A 20442-nucleotide genomic window follows, 5' to 3' on the forward strand; every position below is an offset into this window, starting at 1 on the left:
TTAAATTTAGATCAGCAATGAAATAAAAAATAAAAATAGATAACTTTAATTTTAAGTTAAAATTAGTGTTCTTGTTTATTTAGCATGTTGAGATTATAATATTTGATTTTTAGAAATACATCTTCCAATCAAAAGTTGATCAGATTTTGAAATTCAGTGTTGTTTTTTACAAAGAAAAAAAATGTCAAAAAAAAATGTTACTTATATTTATTTACAACATATTATTTTAAATAATTTTGAAATATTTCTAATAATTTTAAAACTGGTACAAGGTTTTGGAAATGAACAGTAAAAATACATAAATTTGTATGAGCAAAGAATTGGGGCTGAGCAGTCGAAACCCGGCCCAAAACAAGCCCGAAACTGAAGAAGCGCTATAAAATCCAACCACAAAACCCTAAAACAACTCCGCCTCTCTGCAAACCCTAGAGAAACAGCTGCAACACAACAGCAACCATGGTAACTTCTTTTCTTCATCTAATTCATTCTTTCATTTCATCAATTCGAATCTCAATTGCATGTATTCTCATTTTGTATGTATATTTGTAGCCTTTCAAGCGTTATGTTGAAATCGGGCGTGTCGCTCTCGTCAACTACGGCAAAGACTACGGCAAGCTCGTCGTCATCGTTGACGTCATCGATCAGAATCGCGTATGTCCTCACCTTCTTATTCATATATATTTTTTTAATTTTGTTTTAATATGTTGATTTGTCATTTCTATGATGTTATCTCATGTGGCGGTGGAGTGTTGTTGAGCTGTTGTGTTTGGAATTGTTTCGTAAATGTTGCTCTGTAGCTTTCGTAGATGTGAATTTGAGGAAATGTTGCGGTGTACTAGATGGAACTAGTAGTTGTAAATAAAGTGGTTTGAATGTGTCTGTTTTTTTTTCTTGTACTTGTTTGTAAGTTATGTTTGTATTTCAAAAATTATTGTGTAAACACCGTAAGGTTAGATATGAAATTGATGAGTTTTTTTTTGACAAATTGAAATTGTTTGGGGGATTTAGGATAGTAATGAAGTTGTTTTTTTAGCATAGCGGATTTTTTAGTTTGTGAGGTGATTACGTTATGTTAGTTATTTAGAGAAGAAAATGGAATTTATTGTTTATTAAGATATTTAAGAGCATGTCCATTGCATTCGCTAAATTACATACAGTTTTTGCTATGATATCCAAAAGTGATCTTGGATGTTATAATAGAATTGGAGGCCAATGTATGTATTATTCTAAAATGATGCCAATGAGGCCTAAATTTAGATATTTTTTTAAACACCAAACCTTTTTAAAATACAAATTATATGTGTCACTGTTGCTTAATTCATTTTCCTCCACTGCATCACTTGCATTCCTATGTGACAATCATAACAATATCTATACCTGGTTCTATATTTAGAATCAAGTATATCATTTTTTCTATTTTAAACCAAGGTGAAATTATCTCAATCAAGTATATCTCGTGTGCATTGGAGGAGATAGCACCTCTTATTGCATTACATCGGACATGCTCTAAGTCTAATATTTATGTTTTCTGGTAGTAGGATTGATCTTACTTTAATCATTTATATGCACATCAAATGCCGAATGCAGAAAATGTTGTATTGGTGCTTGTTCTTTTGTTTGTCAATGACTTGAATGATGATATCTTTGTGCATACGCAGCACATTTTATGGTGCGATGAGCGGCACTTTCCACACGAGATTTCTGACTTTTCTTCCTACTTGTTAGGTCCAATTTTCCTTTTATCATGTATTCTTACAAAAAATAATGTGTTTATCGATGTTTGGAGTCTTGTTCAGTCCATGCGTTGGATGATGATATCTTTGTGCATACGCAGCACATAATATGGTGCAATGAGCGGCACTTTCCACACGAGATTTCTGACTTGCTTTCAAACTTGTTCTAATTTTTATGTGTTTATGCTATCATCTGTATGTATTGGTAATGTTACTTCACTCTTAATTTTAGTAATTGAACATGTCTTACAATTAGGCTCATGTAGAAAAATAGTTTTTTAGGTCCATTTTTAAATTTTGGTTTTGTGAGTCAACGGTGTATCAGGAAAAAAAGCATTTAGGTGCTGTAGAAAGTGACAGCTTAAATATTAAGACATGATAGTATCTCAAGTTCTATTTTCCCCTTCACATCAGCTCAAGTGCTTATTCATTTTAATACCAATTTAGGCAAGGGAATCAGGTTCTAAAGCAGCTTGTATTTGTACATTTTTGAATTGTGCAGGCTCTGGTTGATTCTCCTGATATGGTTAGAAGTCAAATCAACTTTAAGAGGCTCACACTAACTGATATCACTATTGACATCAAAAGGACCCCAAAGAAGAAGGAGCTGATTAAGGCAATGGAAGCTGCAGGTAAATTAATTTCAAATTTTACTTGTGCATTTTTATTTGTTATGCTAATTGTGATCTGAATTGGTTTATTTTTCAAAACTGTAGATGTTAAGAATAAGTGGGAGAACAGCTCTTGGGGAAGAAAGCTGATTGTTAAGAAACGAAGAGAGGCGCTTACAGATTTTGATAGGTTCAAGCTCATGTTGGCAAAGATTAAGGTTTGTGAACTTATATTACACGATCCTGCTACAAGAAAAACATCCATTTACTTGTATTAAATGCAAACTGCAAAGATTAAGGTTTGCAAGAAGATTACTTTTTTTAATCCTTTCAACTTATCGATTTCATTTAACTATGCATTTGCAGAAAGCTAGTTTGGTCAGGGAAGAACTTGCAAAGCTTAAGAAGGAAGTGAAAGCTTAAAGCATAAAATTTCTAGTAATTTGGTAGTGCTTTCTGTATTGCGGAGTTATATTTTGTTTTCTTCTGGCTTGCGAAGTTTTGGCTTGCCAAGTCATCTTTAATTTCACATTGGTTCTTGGCTAGTGTACATTTTTGAATTAATGTCTATGGAATTTGCTTCTACAAATATTAGTATTTTTTATTGGTACTTTGCCAGAATGGTGTTTGATATTAGCTATTATTTTATACATTTTTGGATCTACGTGTCATTATAGTTTTGCAGACTGATATCTCTCTTTGGATGGAGCATGATTTTATGCTATTTGTTGTATGTCATGCGAATTATTATTAAATCCTTCAAATATACACAGTTTGGGCCTAAAGAAAAATTATCATAGTTTCATAATGTTTGATTTGTTGCCTAAAGTTATTTCTTTTGAACTAGATTTTTTCCGAGGTTTTAGATATCATCAAACAATAAACAAAAGAAATGTATATTTAATTTTTTTTCCTTATATAGTGCGATCCAATTACCTTCAAACATCTAGGTAGCGGATACAATTTGCCTTGGACAAGTAGTTTGTGATTGTTGATGCTAAATAGTTTGTCTTACACTAATGCATTCTGTTTGTTTAGTAAAAAAGTTCATTCTCTTTCCCCTGTTTTAGTTTTTAGTTTTAGGTTTACTCCAAATTTTCTTAAACTCCATTCCCCACTCCCCACTAGGTATTTGGACACTCTTTCTCTCCCTTTTATTTTCTTACTAGCTCAATTTCAGTTGCCATTAGAATCAATAAATCTCAAAGCAGTCCCCTTCTCCACATGATTGAATGGAAAGAAATGTACCTCTTTTATGCCAGCTCGAGCCTAAATGGCATAAAAGTTCACAATGAGATTGTTTTTCTTCCTGCTCCAGATGAAAAATTACTACATGAAATATTAGAATCCCTACTTAGGATCAGCTAGGGTTCAAAAAGTTGCTGCATCTTAGAAGGAACACCCGAGGAAAGAAATGTGATGGAACGATTGGTCATGGTGGTGGTTTCAAACAAAGAAGAAGAAAGAAAGGAAAAGGAAAAAACCTATCCAAAGAAGAAGAAGAAAAAGCTCTGATGTGATAGTTTTGCACCATGGACTGAGAAAAGGAAAGTGGAAGATGAACATAGTGTACTCTCATCCTAATTCTACGGGGTCTTGAAAAAATCATTTTTTTTTTTTGCTTTTAATAGGGCTTGTAAGACAATCCATTGTGAATTTTGAGTAAGAAAATTAATTTCAACTAATTTTTGACCCCGAGCTAGAGATGGAGGACTAAATTTACTAAAAATAAGGTCATGAATACCAAAGTCGAGATCCAATATGCCATCGCGGATATGAAAATTCAGTGTAGAGTGTGGATTATAGAATATATACGAGAGTGTTACCAGGGGCGGACCGCCAGCCCAGGTCAATTCAACGGTAAACAAAAAATTACTAGTCAGGTTAGCCCTTAATTTAGGTTTAGCCCCGTTCATTTTTTAATTGTAATCCACTGCTTTGTGCTTACTGATGACATCAATAATAAAAAATTCCAGAATTGGTGTTTAATGTAACTACAGTTGAGTGAATTACGAAACTCTGAATTTAACTATATGTAAATTGATTTTGCAAATTTACATGTTCATATACTGATACGTTACATATGCATAATTTCTTCAGGCTTAATTTGCAAAAATAAAAGAATCTCAAATTGATTATGTTAAAGGAACTTTGAATAATAAATTCTGATATTGATGGATGATAAACTTAATAATATAAATGATATATTTTACAATCAAAATTCTTCAAATATTGTTTTAAACTTTATATTCTTCAAAAAGAAATTTTAAAAAATAGCTTCATATTTATTCTCCCTCTCTATCATACTTCATCTTTTCACGTACTCTCTTTATCCACTAGATTCTTTACATATTTTTACTTCTACTTGTCACGTATTTTAAGGATATTATAAAATATAGTTTTATAATTGTTTTTTTAAAAAAATTCTATATAAAAGTTTAAACATGATATTTTCATTTAAAAGAAAAAAATATTTAAAATTATTTAAGGAACCATATTTTACGGGAGCCTTGAAATACTTGCCGATCCCCCGTCCCCCAAAGGAAAAATTATTTAAAATTATTTAGGGAACCATAATAATGTAGGAGTATTAATTTATTTTATGTTTTCACAACTTACAGATGATAACGCATGAAACATAATTTAGTATTCATATTATTTAAATATTAATATTAAAATGAAAAATCCTAAGCCCAAATGTAGCTATTTTAAACCGTTTTTCTTCGTAATGTACACAAATTAATTTAATTAAATATCTTGAATAAATTATTATATAGGTACATATAGGTACAACTAAAAGTTTAGTTAGCAAAAAAACAAATTTGAACAAATCGTAAAAAGAACCTATAATAGGAGGTTATTTGAAAAGATATCTAATTTTCTTAGGCCAATCAATTTTATTCCTACACTAGTCTTAATTTTTTTTACCGATACGCCACTGAGTGTTACATTAAGAGATGACTAATGATACTGGCACTCGAAGGCTGCAAATAAATTTGGGAGGAAGTAGGTTTGAAATACAAAATTCTGAATAACAAGAAAGCAAGGAGTTTGGTGATATCCTGGGTGAAAGAGACTGGATCAGAACTAGAGGTTAGATATTGTCCCTTTGCCTCTTCATCAACTACGAAATTATAATCGTTGAAAGAAAGATTGAGTGAATTCTGCAACATTGAGTGAATTCTACAAGAGTAAAGACATTATTCAAGAATTTTCAGCTACTAGAACACCTCAACAAAATGGAGTAGTCTAAAGAAAGAACAAGTCATTAGTTGAAGCTGCTAGAACAATGCTGCAAGATGCCAAGTTGCCAATAAGTTTCTGGGAGGAAGCTGTTAAAACTGCATGCTATTTTCAAAACAGATATTTTATTAACAAGGCTCATGGCAAATCACCTTACTCAATCATGTTTAAGAGAAATCCTACTGTAAAGCATCCTCATGTGTTTGGAAACAAGTGTTACATTTTAAAAGTTAACTATGAATATGTGGAAAAAGTTGACTCAAAGGTTGTTGATGAAATTTTTATGGGATATTCATTGGAAAAAATAGCCTACAAGGTCTATGTGATTGATCAAAAGAAGATTATGGAAAGCACAAATGTGACTTTTGATGATGACAAGTGTCCAGACTTGGAATGCCTTGATGACAATGAAGCTGAAACCCTTGCATTTGAAATCTTTAACATTGATAGTGATTCTGATGAAGAAGATGAAATTAATGCACAACAGATGATGAATGAAGAGACCAATGCACAGGAAAATCATGGGAATGGAAGCTCATCTCAAACACCTGAATTTGATAGCACAAACTCAGGGGGAGAAAGAGAAGAAGAATCTACGAGTCATACCAATTATGAAAAAATGATGAAGGCACAAGTCAACAAACTCACACAAGAAAGTGGGATAAAAGTCACACTAGAGAAGCAATTATTGGTGATCATACTGCTAGTGTGAGAACTAGAAGTGCAACTGCTAATGAGTGCCTACATGCATGACTTTTGTCTCAAGTAGAGCCTAAGAAAACTGAAGAAGCTCTAATGGATCCTGATTGAATATCATACCATGCAGGAAGAGCTGAATCAGTTTGAAAGGAAAAAAGTTTGGGAGTTAGTTCCTGTACCAAATAACAGAAGCATAATTGGAACAAAATGGGTGTTTAGGAACAAGATGGATGAAAATGGTATAGTTACCAAGAACAAGGTAAGGTTGGTTGCAAAAGGCTACTCACAAGAAGAAGGAATTGATTATGATGAAACTTTTGCTCCAGTTGCAAGACTTGAAGCAATAAGGATTTTTCTAGCATTTGCTGCACATTCAAATATCAAACTGTATCAAATGGATGTCAAGAGTGCCTTCCTAAATGGTGAGCTAGAAGAAGAGCTTTATGTGCAACAGCCACCTGGCTTTGAATGTTAGGTCACACAACATTGTAGAAGGGGGTTGAATACAGTGTTTATACAATCAAATTGATTTAAGACAAGTATGTAGCAAAGATCAAGTATATTGAATAAACTCTGTAACAATAAGAACTGTTCTTCTCTCTCAGTGATGAACAAATATCACTAAGAGCTGTTAGGTTACAATGTATAATCTTCTCGATAATGATAATACATGTAGTTTAAACCCTAAGTCTGTGTTTATATAGTACACAGTTACAAGATAACTTCTAATTGATATGGAATATAATTCCGTCTCCTCAAATATAATAATCAGATATCTTCTACAAGTCTTCCAGTTTTCTAACTCTTTCCATGCATATCTTCTTTTATTTTAGTCTCGATCTTCTCCTGTAAATCAGCTTCCTTCCTTAACTGTAAGTCTTCCCGCACTTAAGTTCTGATATGACCTTAAGTTCTGATATTAAGTTCTGACTTCCAGTAAGTCCTGATTTGTCCTGTTGTTAAGTTCTGAAAACTAAACACAAATCATATTAGACATGACATCTCAAATATATCTAACAATCTCCCCCAACTTTTAAATTATGCAAAATATACAAGTTAATAGATTTGATGATGTCAAAAACATTTAAGTACAAATGCAAATAAGAGTTTAACTAGATAACTAACTAAAACTTACAGTCCTTGTAGCTTTTATCAATCTCACTGAGTCAATCTGAATCCAAAGTGATTCTTGACAAAACTTGATATCAGTTTTTCTTCTTTAATCCTCAGGACTTGAGATAGTGTAGTTTTGACTTGCTTCATCTCTTCACCCTGACTTTCAATCTGGTAGATTGCAGTCCTTAAAGCAGAGATATGGTTTCTTTCTAAACCATCATTCAGTCTTATTACCTTTGGATGAGAAGAATCTTCATTGTAGCATAGACATTTCCCTTTCAGAATTACTTCAAGCTTAGCAGAATTCTTCTTCATTGGAATCTCACTTCCATCATCTTCAACAATACTAGGAATGAATTCTATAACTCTTGAACCAGAAATTCTTGCTTTATCTCTGATGGTCTTCAATATGAAATTTGACCATCTCCTGGTAATATCAGACTTTACCTCTAAAAGGTAATGAAAGAATTGAAGTTCTTTCAGTGATTTATTTAGCACATCTTATTCTGACATCTGATATGTCCTTCCATCTTCAAGAAATAGAATCAGATTTTCCTTGACATTGTGCTTGTCATGAGCATCCAGTACCACTTGAACAGAGATAACCTTATCAAGGTGTTTCTGTGTAACATCTTCAAGAGGTTGGTCAGTTAATAGAAATGGATCTCTTGTAAGCACTTCAACTCCTGTTTTAATCTTAGCTTCATCAGAACCTAGCCATACTCTGTCTCTTGCTTCTCTGGCTTTCAATCCAACAGTCATGAAATCAGATAACAATTGGCTTTTCTTTGGATATGATGGTTTGACATTCTTCCATAGGAGTTTCTTTTTGTCAGCTACTTTCATCTTGTCCAAATCAACTTGAGCACTGTCAGAGGTTGATGTCTTGATGACTTTATCAGAACTTGTTGTTTCTATTGTAGCTTGAAGTTCTTTACTCTGAACAACTTGAGACTTGTCAGAGGTTGTCTTTGATTCTTCAAAAATCTTCCTTCTTTTCAGAGTTTGAACATTTTCATCTTCAGCAAGAGTGTCATCAGTAACTTGAACCATTTTGCACACTGGTTTTATCAGAATTTGAGGAATTTTCATCTCCAGTGGCTTGGTTGGTTCATCAACTTTTCTCTTCCCTTTGTCTTTGGGATCAATCTCAATCTGTGATCTAGTCTTGGGCTTTGATGCCTCAGTATTTGACTTCTCTCTGATCACAATGCCTTTTTTCTTAGACCTTGGAGGTTTCTTTGCAACAGAAGCTTTTGGCTTTAGATTTGTCTTTTCAGCTTTAAACCTAGCTTTTTCCTTCTTGAGATTTTCTAAATCCATTCCTGGATTATGCTTCAAAAATAATCTTCTAGCAATTTCCTCATCAAGTATCTGAATCTTGGGATCTTTATAATAGACAGTAGTATGCTTTCCCTTGAGATTCAGAGTTTGCATAAACTTTTGAGAGTCTTGACTTCCACCTTGTATCAGAACATCAGGCTTTGTCATCAGACTTTGCTCATCAGAACTTGATATCAGATTTTGATTATCAGCACTTGCTATTAGATTCTGAGTTTTAGCAGCTTTAGAACTTTCCTTCTTTTGAATAGAAGATCTGCTTGCATCAGCAATTAGTTTCCTAGAAGAAACCTTGTTGATGTGCTCTTTACCTTGAACTTGACCTCTACCCTTGCTAGGGTTTCCCTGATCATCAGCTCCATCATCTTTCTTCTTCAGTACTTGATCATTAGAGCATTTGGACTTAACTATCTTCTCCCCTTTTTTGGCATCATCAATTAATAAGAGAGAGAGAAGAAGTTCAACTGAAGATTGGAGTTCATCCAATTGAGCTTTTTGAGAAGCTTGATTTTGTAGGACCTCAGCAATTTGGGCCTGTTGCTTCTCCTGAACTTTCTCAATTGCTTCAACCTTTTCAGAAATAGGTCTGATAAACCTCTTTTTATCAAGCTTGGTCTCCATATCTAGCTTTTCATCTTTTTCAAGAAGCTTGTCAACCTTTTCTTGAGTAGCATAGTGTATACCTTGAAGATTTTTGGTAGACAAAGCTGTCACTTTGAGTTGTGTCTTGAAATCACCATTAGTGAACAACTCATTAGCTTTACCAATATGGTCTGTCAGTACTTTGGAGCTTGGAATGAAATCAGTTTTATTCCACATCTTGGTCTACTCCACACCTCTGTGAGTATCTTCCCAAGGAGTAGGTGCTGCTTGCTCAACAAATTTCTCAATTAGTGCCTCCTTTCCTAGAATAGGAGCAGGAGTATCAATAGAAACACTGTCTACTGAACTTGAGGAAGATTCATTATCTTCTGACAGAACTAGAGTGTGTGAAGCAACTGGAGATTCTGGAACAATCTCATCTAAATTCTGAGCATCAGAATTTATCTCCAGAATTGGTGTTGTTGGTGTAGATGGTATCTCAGCATTTAAGATTGGAGAGTTGACTTGAGATGGCTGAGCTTCTATTGTTGGAGCTTCCAGATAAAGAACAGTTGTATATTCAGATTGTGAATATCTATTTCAGAACTTGCAGGTTATTCTTCAATATTATTTGTAGCTTTAATAGGAGAGACATGAGGTGTTAGCACAGTGTCTTGAGCTTGAGTATGGGATGGCAGAGCTTCAATTACAACAGGTTCTGATGAGATCAGAGATTCCTGATCCCCTTCCTCAGCTTCAGTAGTATCCTCAGATGGAGGCTTAGCCATGTGCCTTTTAGCCCTCATTTTCTTCAATCTCCTTGATAATGAAGGAGTTACTTGAGCATCAGAACTAGCAGTTCTCTTCCTCCTCAAAGTATCAGAACTTTGAGCTTCATCATTTACCTGTTGGGTTGACCCTACAGCTTTTGTTTCTTTCTGAAAAACCATAATTTCAGCTTCAATTACAACAGGTTCTGATGTTATCAGAGATTCCTGATCCCCTTCCTCAGCTTCAGTAGTATCCTCAGATGGAGGCTTAGCCATGTGCCTTTTAGCCCTCATTTTCTTCAATCTCCTTGATAATGAAGGAGTTGCTTGAGCATCAGAACTAGCAGTTCTCTTCCTCCTCAAAGTATCAGAACTTTGAGCTTCAGCATTTACCTGTTGGGTTGACCCTACAGCTTCTGTTTCTTTATGAAAAACCATAGTTTCAGCTTTAACAGTCACAGGTTCTGATGCATGAACCTGTACTTGTTCCTCTTCACTATCAGATTCATCCCTGAGAATCATCTTTCTTCTCTTTTGTGGAGTTGAGGAACAGACTTTGCCCTCTTAGGCTTGGAAGATAAAGTTTTGATGGTATGTGCTGATGGTTGTTGTTGTGAGGATTGAGCTGATGGTTGAAAGTAAGTTCTGATGGCAGGTTGAGTTGGTTAAGGTTGAGAGGTGGTTTGTTGTGTAGGTGCTGATGGAGGTTGGGATGGTTGGACATCAGGATATATGGTAGAATAAGTGGCTGGATCAGAATTTACCAAAAACTGTTTGACAAATGTTGGAATTTGGAAGGGTCTCAAAACAGTCTTCTTATTATCAGTAGATAATAAGTCAGTAAAGGCTCTCTTAGCAAGTTTAAATGGTTCAATTAACTCACTTGATAGTTGGGGTGCATCAGAGCAACAAAAACTATAAATAAGCTGACATAATCTAGCAAAGTAAACTGTATTTCTATCTTCTGTCATCCTATCCCCAATAAAGCCTAAAATAGCACTTGCACAATCAAAATGAGTTTGATTAATGAGAGCATACCCGATTTGTTGACTGAGAATTGGGATTGCATCAAAATTAAAACATTTGTTGGCAAAGGCCTTTTTGATGCAGTCAAAGAAGAAACTCCATTCCCTCCTTATGTGAGGTCTCTTCAATTGACCCAGCTTTGCCAATGTCTTTTCATAGCCCAAAATAGCCATCATCTGCTGCAGGGCTGGCTCCTCAACTATTGAACTATAGACACAATTTTCTGGAAAATGTAAAGCCTGTCGAACTGTAGCCAGAGTCACTACATGCTCATCCTCCCCTGTTGAAAAGATAATACTTGGGGACACATGAGCACCACCATCATCATATATGCCACTTCTCCAAAACTCCAGCACTTGAGTTCCAGAGATGGCTTCTGGTTGGGTCAAAGCATAACCAATCTCAGAGTTAGCAAGGAAATCCTGAATAAATGAAGTTCTGATGGAGCTTCACCCTTGCTAAGAATAGCCAAGTAATTGTTGGGAACAAACTTAACTCCATTGAAAATAATATCTTTTGGTGCCATTTCTATGAAAAATCAAATGAGAAAAGAGTGTTTGCAAGGTGTTTGATAAAATGCCTGTATGAAAAACAGCTTCAGAGAATATTGGTGGGTGAGAGAAAATAAGAGAGATGAGAGAATAAGAAAAGTAGGTAAAAGATTAGAAAATCTTTTAACTCTCTTATTTATACAGCCCATGTGATAACAGTTATATTTTTGAAGAATGGTAGATAATTTACACCTGGCAACATGTGAACAATGAGTAAAAAGTTAAAGCAGGAGTTAGTGGGCACGAAAACTAAGCAGTAATTAATGTGCACAAGCAGTTATTCAAGGAAAACACGCTTCCCACTTACTCAGTGACTGTTAGGAATATATGTGCATTAGTTTGATGATATATTTAACAAAACACTTAAGTAGAAATCTAGTGTTTGTAGCCTCAACGGATAAGACCACTTTGGCTATCCGTTGATGGTGTAGCTTTACTTAGAAATAAGTCTAGTGTTGTAGCACATTTCAGTCTCTGAATTTGAGATATAATTCTTAAATGTTGAGGGAAATTATAAGTCATGTTGACTACTAAAGGATATGCAGATAGGAAGGCCAATTGTAAATATTTCATGCCTTGTAATTTTGTATAAATGAAATGGTGTCAACGGATAACTTAAAGACCTTCAACGGATGAGAAACAAAGCTTCAACGGATGTCTCTAAAGCTTCAACGGATAACATCCTTCAACGGATGAGTGCATCAACGGATAGAGCTTCAACTGCTAACACATCAACGGATAAAGCCATCAACGGATGAAGGCTTCAACGGATGTTCTGTTAAATAGCAGTTGACAAGTGGTAGTTGTACCTACAAACAGAGGCACATGGGTTGACAGAGACAACTGAGATGTGGTAGCCTATTTCAGGAACATCAGAAAAAGCAGCCGTTCTACTCTAGTATAAAGAGGCAATAGTCAACAATGCACTGGAGTAAAATGGAGAAGAAACAAGTGGAGAACTTATTTTATTATTGTACTTTTTATCTTTGTCTTCACTTGTAAACTTGGTGTTATATAAACCAAGTAGCAGCTAGTAATTAGAATAGAATTTTTCCAGAGCTGTTTAGAAAAATCTTGAGAAAAATTATCTAGTTTGTACTAGGATGCAGCTGTGATCAACTTCTTGAATCACAGATTTTCTGAAATACCATCTCTGGTGGAACAACAAATCCACCAGAAAAGTTTTTAAGGTCTGTTGTGTTCTGTACTTTTGTGCTTGAATATATATCTGTCTGTATTAGCTTAAAGCAATTCACACACTTGTTTATCTTAAACACACAGCCTTTGAAACTGCTCAAAACTTGAAAAAGTTTTAAGATTTACATTCAACCCCCCTTTTGTAAATCTCATTGTTAGTTCACTAGAAATAACAATTGGTATCAGAGCAGGCTCTTGACACACAAAGAGTTTAAAGTTCTTGGAAACTAACAAAGATGAGTAAGAAGGATATTGGAGTAAAAATCCCAGTTCTTGACAAAGACAGTTATCACCATTAGAAGGTGAAAATGCACCTTCATCTACTCTCCCAAGATGAAGGTTATGTAAACTGCATTGAGAATGGTCCTCACATTCCCCACAAAGTAGCCACAGTTGCTACAGCCACAATTGTTGTTGGTCAATCCATTCCAAAACCTAGAGCAGAATGGACAATGGAAGACACAGAAGAAGTCCACAAGGATAAGAAGGCTATGAAGATTTTGTTTAATGGTCTTGACAAGGATATGTTTGATAATGTGATAAATTGCACAACTGCCAAAGAGGTTTGGGACACAGTTCAGCTACTGTGTGAAGGTACAGAACAAGTAAAAGAAAACAAAATGCAGCTTCTCATTCAACAGTATGAGTATTTTCATTTTGAAGAAAATGAATCTTTAAATGACACATTCAATAGATTCCAAAAGCTGTTGAATGGACTGAAGCTGTATGGTAGAGTGTACCAGGTGAAGGATTCAAATCTTAAATTTTTAAGATCCTTGCCAAAGGAATGGAAACCCATGACTGTCTCCTTGAGAAACTCTCAAGATTATAAGGACTTCACTCTTGAAAGATTATATGGAATCTTGAAGACTTATGAACTAGAGCTGGAACAAGATGAGGTATTGGAGAAGGGAAGAAAGAAAGGAGGTTCAGTTGCCTTGGTAGCTGAAAATAAGAAAGAATGCAGACAAGAAACTGTGAGATCAACATTAAACTCCAAAGATGGCACAAGCAAATCAGAATCAAGCAAGGGTAAGGAGCAATTTGCTGAGAATGAAGACAACTCCAGCCAAGATGACTCTGATGGTATTGATGAGCATCTTGCATTTCTGTCCAGAAGATTTGCAAAGATGAAATTTAAGAAAAACACTAGAGCCACTAAACCTCATAAGAACATGGTGGACAAATCCAAGTTCAAGTGTTTCAATTGTGGTATAAGTGGACACTTTGCAAGTGAGTGCAGAAAGCCAACTTCTGAAAAGAAGAAATTTGACCAAGTAGATTACAAAAAGAAATATTTTGATCTGCTCAAGCAAAAGGAGAAGGCTTTCATTACTCAAGAAAAAGACTGGGCAGCTGATGGAGAAGAAGAGGATGAAGATGTGGAATATGTCAACTTGGCTCTCATGGCTGATTCTGAGGAAAATGAAGTTAGTTCATCAAGCAACCAGGTAATCACTACTGATTTAACACAGCTTACTAAAGAAGAGTGCAATGATGCTTTTAATGACATGTCTACTGAATTGTATCACTTGCGTGTGTCTCTTAAATCTCTTGCTAAAGAAAATAGTAGGATTAAAGAGAACAATCTGTTTTTAAGTAATAGAAATGCTGTGTTAGAAGATAAGTTGATTGACCTAGAGAAAACTAAGCTACATTGTATATCTGTTGAAAATGAACTAGCTGAATCTGTTAAGAAAGTAGAAATACTTTCTAATCAATTAGAGAGAGAGCAAGAGGTGATTAAAGCCTGGAAGACATCTAGGGATGTTAGTGCTCAAATTGTCAAGGTCCAAGGAATTGAATCATTTTGTGAGACTGCCTGGGATAAAAACAAAAAGAAAATGGAATTAATTGATGGGCTGTCAACGGATGTGGAATCAACGGATGATGAAAATTATCCGTTGAAGGAAGAAAAGGAGCATCCGTTGAAGGTTCCTCAATTAAAACAGGCAGATGTTTCTAAAAGTGAAAATCTAAAGAAACTCAACAAAAAGTTTGGTTCAACTTCCAAGAACTTTGTCAAAGAAGAAGCAAGCACATCCAAAGATTTTAGTAAGGTGAATATAGGACACATGACCTTAGAACAGTTAAAGAATAGGCTCAAAGTGGTTGAGGATAAAAAGGAAACTAAAAGGAAATCTAATAGAAATGGGAAGGTAGGGGTTAACAAACATAACAATTACACACCTGATAAGTATGCTCCTAGAAAAAGCTGTGTGCATTATAATAGTGTTAATCATCTATCTGCTAATTGCAAATCTATTAAGAAAACTCCCATACCTGTACCCTCTTCCATGCCTAATATGTCTGCATCACCTCTGCATGCTATGCCTGTTATGTCTCAACAGAATCCTTATGTACATTTTGCAAACATGCCATATTTTAACAATCCTTATCTTGCTGCATTTAGTATGCCTCAAATGCCATACAATATGCCTATGTGGAATAACATGTTTGCACAATCCATGCCTTATCAAATTCCAAATGTGCTAAATGATTCTGTGACTAACCCTACACCTCAACCAACTACATCTAAGATCAAGGTTGACTCAAAGTTACCTAAGTCTAAAGATGCAGGAGGAATGAAGTCTAGGAGAAAGGCTAACATGAATGGACCCAAGGAAACTTGGGTACCAAAATCAACTTGATTGATTTTATGGTGTGCAGGGAAGCAGAAGAAATCTATGGTACTTGGACAGTGGCTGTTCAAGACACATGACAGGAGATTTCTCCCTGCTCACAGAGTTTAAGGAGAGAGCTGGCCCTAGCATAACCTTTGGAGATGACAACAAAGGGTTTACTATGGGATATGGCTTGATTTCAACAAGGAATGTCATCATTGATGAAGTTGCATTAGTTGATGGTCTCAAGCACAACTTACTGAGCATCAGTCAACTATGTGATAGAGGGAATACAATTTCCTTCAATTCTGAAGCCTGTGTTGTCACCAGTAAGAAAGACAACAAAGTGGTTCTAACTGGAGTTAGAAAAGGAAATGTGTACTTAGCTGACTTCAACTCTACTGATGCAGAATCTATTACTTGTCTCTTCAGCAAAGCAAGTCCAGTTGAAAGTTGGCTATGGCACAAGAAGCTATCCCATTTGAATTTCAAGACAATGAATGATCTAGTCAAAAAGGACTTAGTTAGGGGAATTCCTCTTGTTGAATTCTCAAGGGATGGTTTGTGTGATGCTTGTCAGAAAGGCAAACAAAGGAAAACATCATTCAAAAAGAAGCTTGAAACAACAATTGATGAACCATTACAGCTGCTACATATGGATTTGTTTGGACCAGTCAATGTATTGTCAATTGCAAGAAAAAGATATTGCTTAGTGATTGTAGATGATTTCTCAAAGTTTTCATGGGTCTATTTTCTTGGATCAAAGGATGAAGCAAGTGAAATCATTATCAATCACATCAGGCAAGTCAATAATCATCCTGACTTGAAGGTTAGGAATATCAGGAGTGACAATGGAACTGAGTTCAAGAATTTGACAATGAGGCTGTTCTGTGAAGAAAATGGAATCATGCATGAGTTCTCAGCTCCAAGAACACCTCAGCAAAATGGGGTAGTTGAAAGAAAGAACAGATCTTTAATTGAGGCTGCTAGAACAATGCTTGAAGAATCAAAGTTACCAACATATTTCTGGGCTGAAGCTGTTAATTGTGCCTGCTACACTCAGAATATTTCTTTGATCAATCAAGCTAAAGGCATGACTCCTTATCAGTTGTTCAAGAGAAGAAAACCAACTCTAAACTTTCTTCATGTCTTTGGATGTAAATGCTTTATACTGAGAAATCAATCTGACCATAAAGGGAAGTTTGATGCAAAGGCTGATGAAGGGATATTTGTTGGTTACTCAGCTGGAAAATCTTATAGGGTCTACAATCTAAGAACCAACATTATTATGGAATCTGTGCATGTTGTGTTTGATGATAAAAAGATTGATGGACTAACAGATGAGGGACACCATGAGAGACTCAAATTTGACAACATTGAGATATATTGTGATGATAGTGAAGAGGAGACTGATGGAGATGACACTTCAAAAGGGATTCAAAATATGCCCTTGGATAATGCACAAAATTCTGCATCCGTTGATAGAGGTAATGCAATATCCGTTGAAAGAAATAGTGCATCATCCGTTGAAGTACAAAATGAAGCATTCGTTGATCATAGTTCATCAACGGATAATCGATTTACATCATCAGTTGATAGAACTCCAAGTTCCCTGCAAAGGACCAACAACTCAGGGGGAGTTTCAACTAATCAACACTCTGTCTCACATCATGACAATACTGAGGCCACCTCATCTAGAGTATATCTTCCACCTCAAAGGAAATGGACCAAGAATCATCCCTTTGAACTGATCATTGGTGATGCATCATCTAAAGTGCAAACAAGAAAAGCTACTCAAGATGAATGTCTGTATAGTAGTTTTCTATCTCAGGAGGAACCTAAGAAAGTGGAAGAAGCTTTATTGGATCCAGATTGGATATTAGCTATGCAGGAAGAGCTGAACCAATTTGAGAGAAACAAAGTTTGGAAGCTGGTACCCAAACCAAAGAACAAGAGTCCTATTGACACAAAATGGGTATTCAGAAACAAGATGGATGAAAATGGCATTGTCATAAGGAATAAAGCCAGATTGGTTGCTAAAGACTATTCTCAACAAGAGGGAATAGATTTTGATGAGACATATGCTCCTGTTGCAAGACTTGAAGCCATCAGAATTTTTCTAGCCTATGCAGCCCATGCCAATTTCAAAGTCTATCAAATGGATGTCAAAAGTGCATTTCTAAATGGGAAATTGGAGGAAGAAGTTTATGTAAGTCAACCTCCAGGGTTTGAAGATTCAAATTTTCCAGACTATGTGTATTATCTGTTGAAAGCACTCTATGGACTGAAGCAAGCACCTAGAGCTTGGTATGAAACCTTATCAAAATTCCTTTTGGAGAATCACTTCACTAGAGGTACTGTTGATAAAACTCTCTTCTTTAGGAATGTTAATGGCTCTAGTATACTTGTTCAAATTTATGTATATGACATAATATTTGGATCTACAGATGATAAGCTTTGTAAAAAGTTTGCTAAGCTAATGCAAAGTAATTATGAAATGAGCCTGATGGGAGAACTAACCTATTTTCTTGGTTTACAAGTTAAATAAGTTAGTGATGGAATTTTCATTAGTCAAACTAAATATATTTATGATCTTTTAAAGAAGTTTGACTTAATAGAATGTTCATCTGCAAAAACTCCCATGGCCACTGCCACCAAACTTGAATTAAATAAGACTGAAAGGTCTGTGAACATTACAAGTTATAGAGGCATGGTTGGTTCACTTTTATATTTAACTGCCAGTAGACCAGATATAATGTTTTCTACATGTCTCTGTGCTAGATTTCAAGCTGACCCTAAAGAATCTCACTTAGTAGCTATTAAAAGAATTTTCAGATATCTCAAGGGGACTCCAAATCTAGGAATTTGGTACCCTAGAGAGTCTGGTTTTGATCTAATTGGCTACTCAGATGCAGACTATGCAGGTTGCAAAATAGACAGGAAAAGTACAACAGGCTCCTGCCAATTCCTGGGAAACAAGCTTGTATCATGGTTTAGCAAAAAGCAAAATTTAGTCTCTACTTCTACAGCTGAGGCTGAATACATTGCTGTTGGAAGTTGCTGCTCTCAAGTGTTATGGATGAGGAATCAACTCCTTGATTATGGACTACATGTTGATAGAATTCCTATTTTTTGTGACAATACAAGTGCCATAGCCATAACAGAGAATCTTGTGCAGCACTCAAGGACCAAGCACATTGATATCAAGTACCACTTCATTAGGGAACATGTGATGAAAGGTACAGTGGAACTTCATTTTGTTCCAAGTGAACAACAAATTGCAGACATATTTACCAAGCCACTTGATGAATCAACATTCACAAGATTGGTAAGTGAGCTAGGTATGCTTAATTACTCTTAAAATTCATGTCCTTATTGCAATTTAAATTGAAGCCTGAAATATATTAGCTGCAAGAACAAATTTGATTTTTAACATAGATTATTCCATCAACGGATATTCCCTATCCGTTGAAAGTCAAAATTGTTCTGTCAACGGATGTTCATTATCCGTTGAAAGTCATATACATTTCTGGAATTTTTATCCGTCAACGGATAAAACTGAAGTGCTCTTCAACGGATGACAGTTTACCTTATCCGTTGAAATATCACATCAGTCGATTCAAGTGTTTCACAGCCGTTGATTCTATTGTCTTAACCGTTGATACTCATACATACAGCTGTATGTATTTGTTTTAAAGGTAGTTTTCAGAATACTTACAGTTTATTCTTAAACGGCTGAAATTCACTTACACATATTTATTGTTTAATCTCTTATTTATGCTTTTTTAATTTGAGAAAGTATATAAGCCCTTCTGATTTTTCATTTTTACTTTACGCTTTCTTGAAATTTCAAAGCTTTTACCATTTTCTCTCTGCAAAACCTTCAAGTTATTCTCTGCAATTTCTACTCACAACAATGGCACCAGTAGTAAAGATTATGTCTCAATCTGGGTTCATCTATGAGAAGAACAATTTCATAGCTTTGGTAGAAAAGAATGAAACCCACTCAGATTATCACAAAATGATGGACTTCATCAAAAACTGTAAACTTAGCTATGCAATGCTGGAAGCCCCAATGATTTACTGTGAAGTAGTTGAGGAGATTTGGACAACTGCTGAGTTCAACTCCATAGATATGACTATCTCCTTCACTCTCAAAGGTAAAAATCACTGTGTTAACTGTGATGACTTACTAGCATGTTTTAAATTACCTGAGAACAATGCCATGACACCACACACTGATAATGATGTATCCAGCATGTTAGATTCCATAGGTTATTCTCTTAACTCTGCTAGTTTACGGAGTATTAAAAGAAAAGGCCTTAGGAAAGAATGGAGTTTTCTTGGGGATGCCTTTATCAAGGTTTTCTCTGGGAAAATTAGCAATTTTGATGCCATAACTTCATCTCTTGTTAATATGCTCTATATGCTTATTTCTGATAGGTATTTTAATTTTAGCAACTATGTTATGCTAGAATTGGGTACTAGATTAGGTAACAAAGCTAATAGACCTAATAACATCTATTATGCTAGATTCTTTATGTTATTGGCTAACCATGTTGCTGAAGGTTTGGTCATTACGAATGAGAATAATAAACTCAAGTGCTGGGCACAAGAGAAAAGAGTTCTTACAGATTTATTGAGAATGGATCTCAACAGCAGTGTGCCATTGGTATATTTACCAATCATGAATGCACCACAGGTAGGTGAGGTAATTGCTTCTACAACTCCTACTTCTTCCAACCCCTCTATTTCTTTATCTTCTAGTGTGGCCATGGAATCTGTGACAATGCCCCAACAGATTCCTACCAAGGTCACCAAAACTAAACTTTCAAAATTAAAGACAAAGAAAACCACCTCTGTTGTTTCTCAAAAGACAACAGTTGTAACACCTACCATTAACCCTGAGGGGAGTGAACAGGGTGTGAGTGGTGAGGGGAGGGGTGAAC

The 20442-nt window shown here is 35.3% G+C and overlaps 1 protein-coding gene across 1 annotated transcript; it reads left to right on the forward strand.

The window, feature by feature from the left end:
* Positions 1-313: 313 nt before the first annotated feature.
* LOC141678642 (large ribosomal subunit protein eL14-like) lies at positions 314-3004 on the forward strand. The gene is made up of 5 exons (XM_074484993.1): positions 314-459; positions 550-651; positions 2236-2365; positions 2450-2562; positions 2711-3004. The coding sequence occupies exons 1-5, from the start codon at positions 457-459 to the stop codon at positions 2765-2767; spliced, it is 405 nt and encodes a 134-aa protein (XP_074341094.1). The 5' UTR covers positions 314-456; the 3' UTR covers positions 2768-3004.
* The last annotated feature ends 17438 nt before the right edge of the window (positions 3005-20442 follow it).

This window comes from Apium graveolens, chromosome 8, assembly GCF_009905375.1.
Source record: "Apium graveolens cultivar Ventura chromosome 8, ASM990537v1, whole genome shotgun sequence".
NCBI classification, from domain to species: Eukaryota; Viridiplantae; Streptophyta; class Magnoliopsida; order Apiales; family Apiaceae; genus Apium; species Apium graveolens.

Bases quoted from the DNA above. Each gene is read 5' to 3' on its own strand.
- LOC141678642 (XM_074484993.1), top strand. The intron at 652-2,235 runs GTATGTCCTCAC...TGAATTGTGCAG, and splicing joins ACGTCATCGATCAGAATCGC to GCTCTGGTTGATTCTCCTGA. The intron at 2,563-2,710 runs GTTTGTGAACTT...ATGCATTTGCAG, and splicing joins TCATGTTGGCAAAGATTAAG to AAAGCTAGTTTGGTCAGGGA.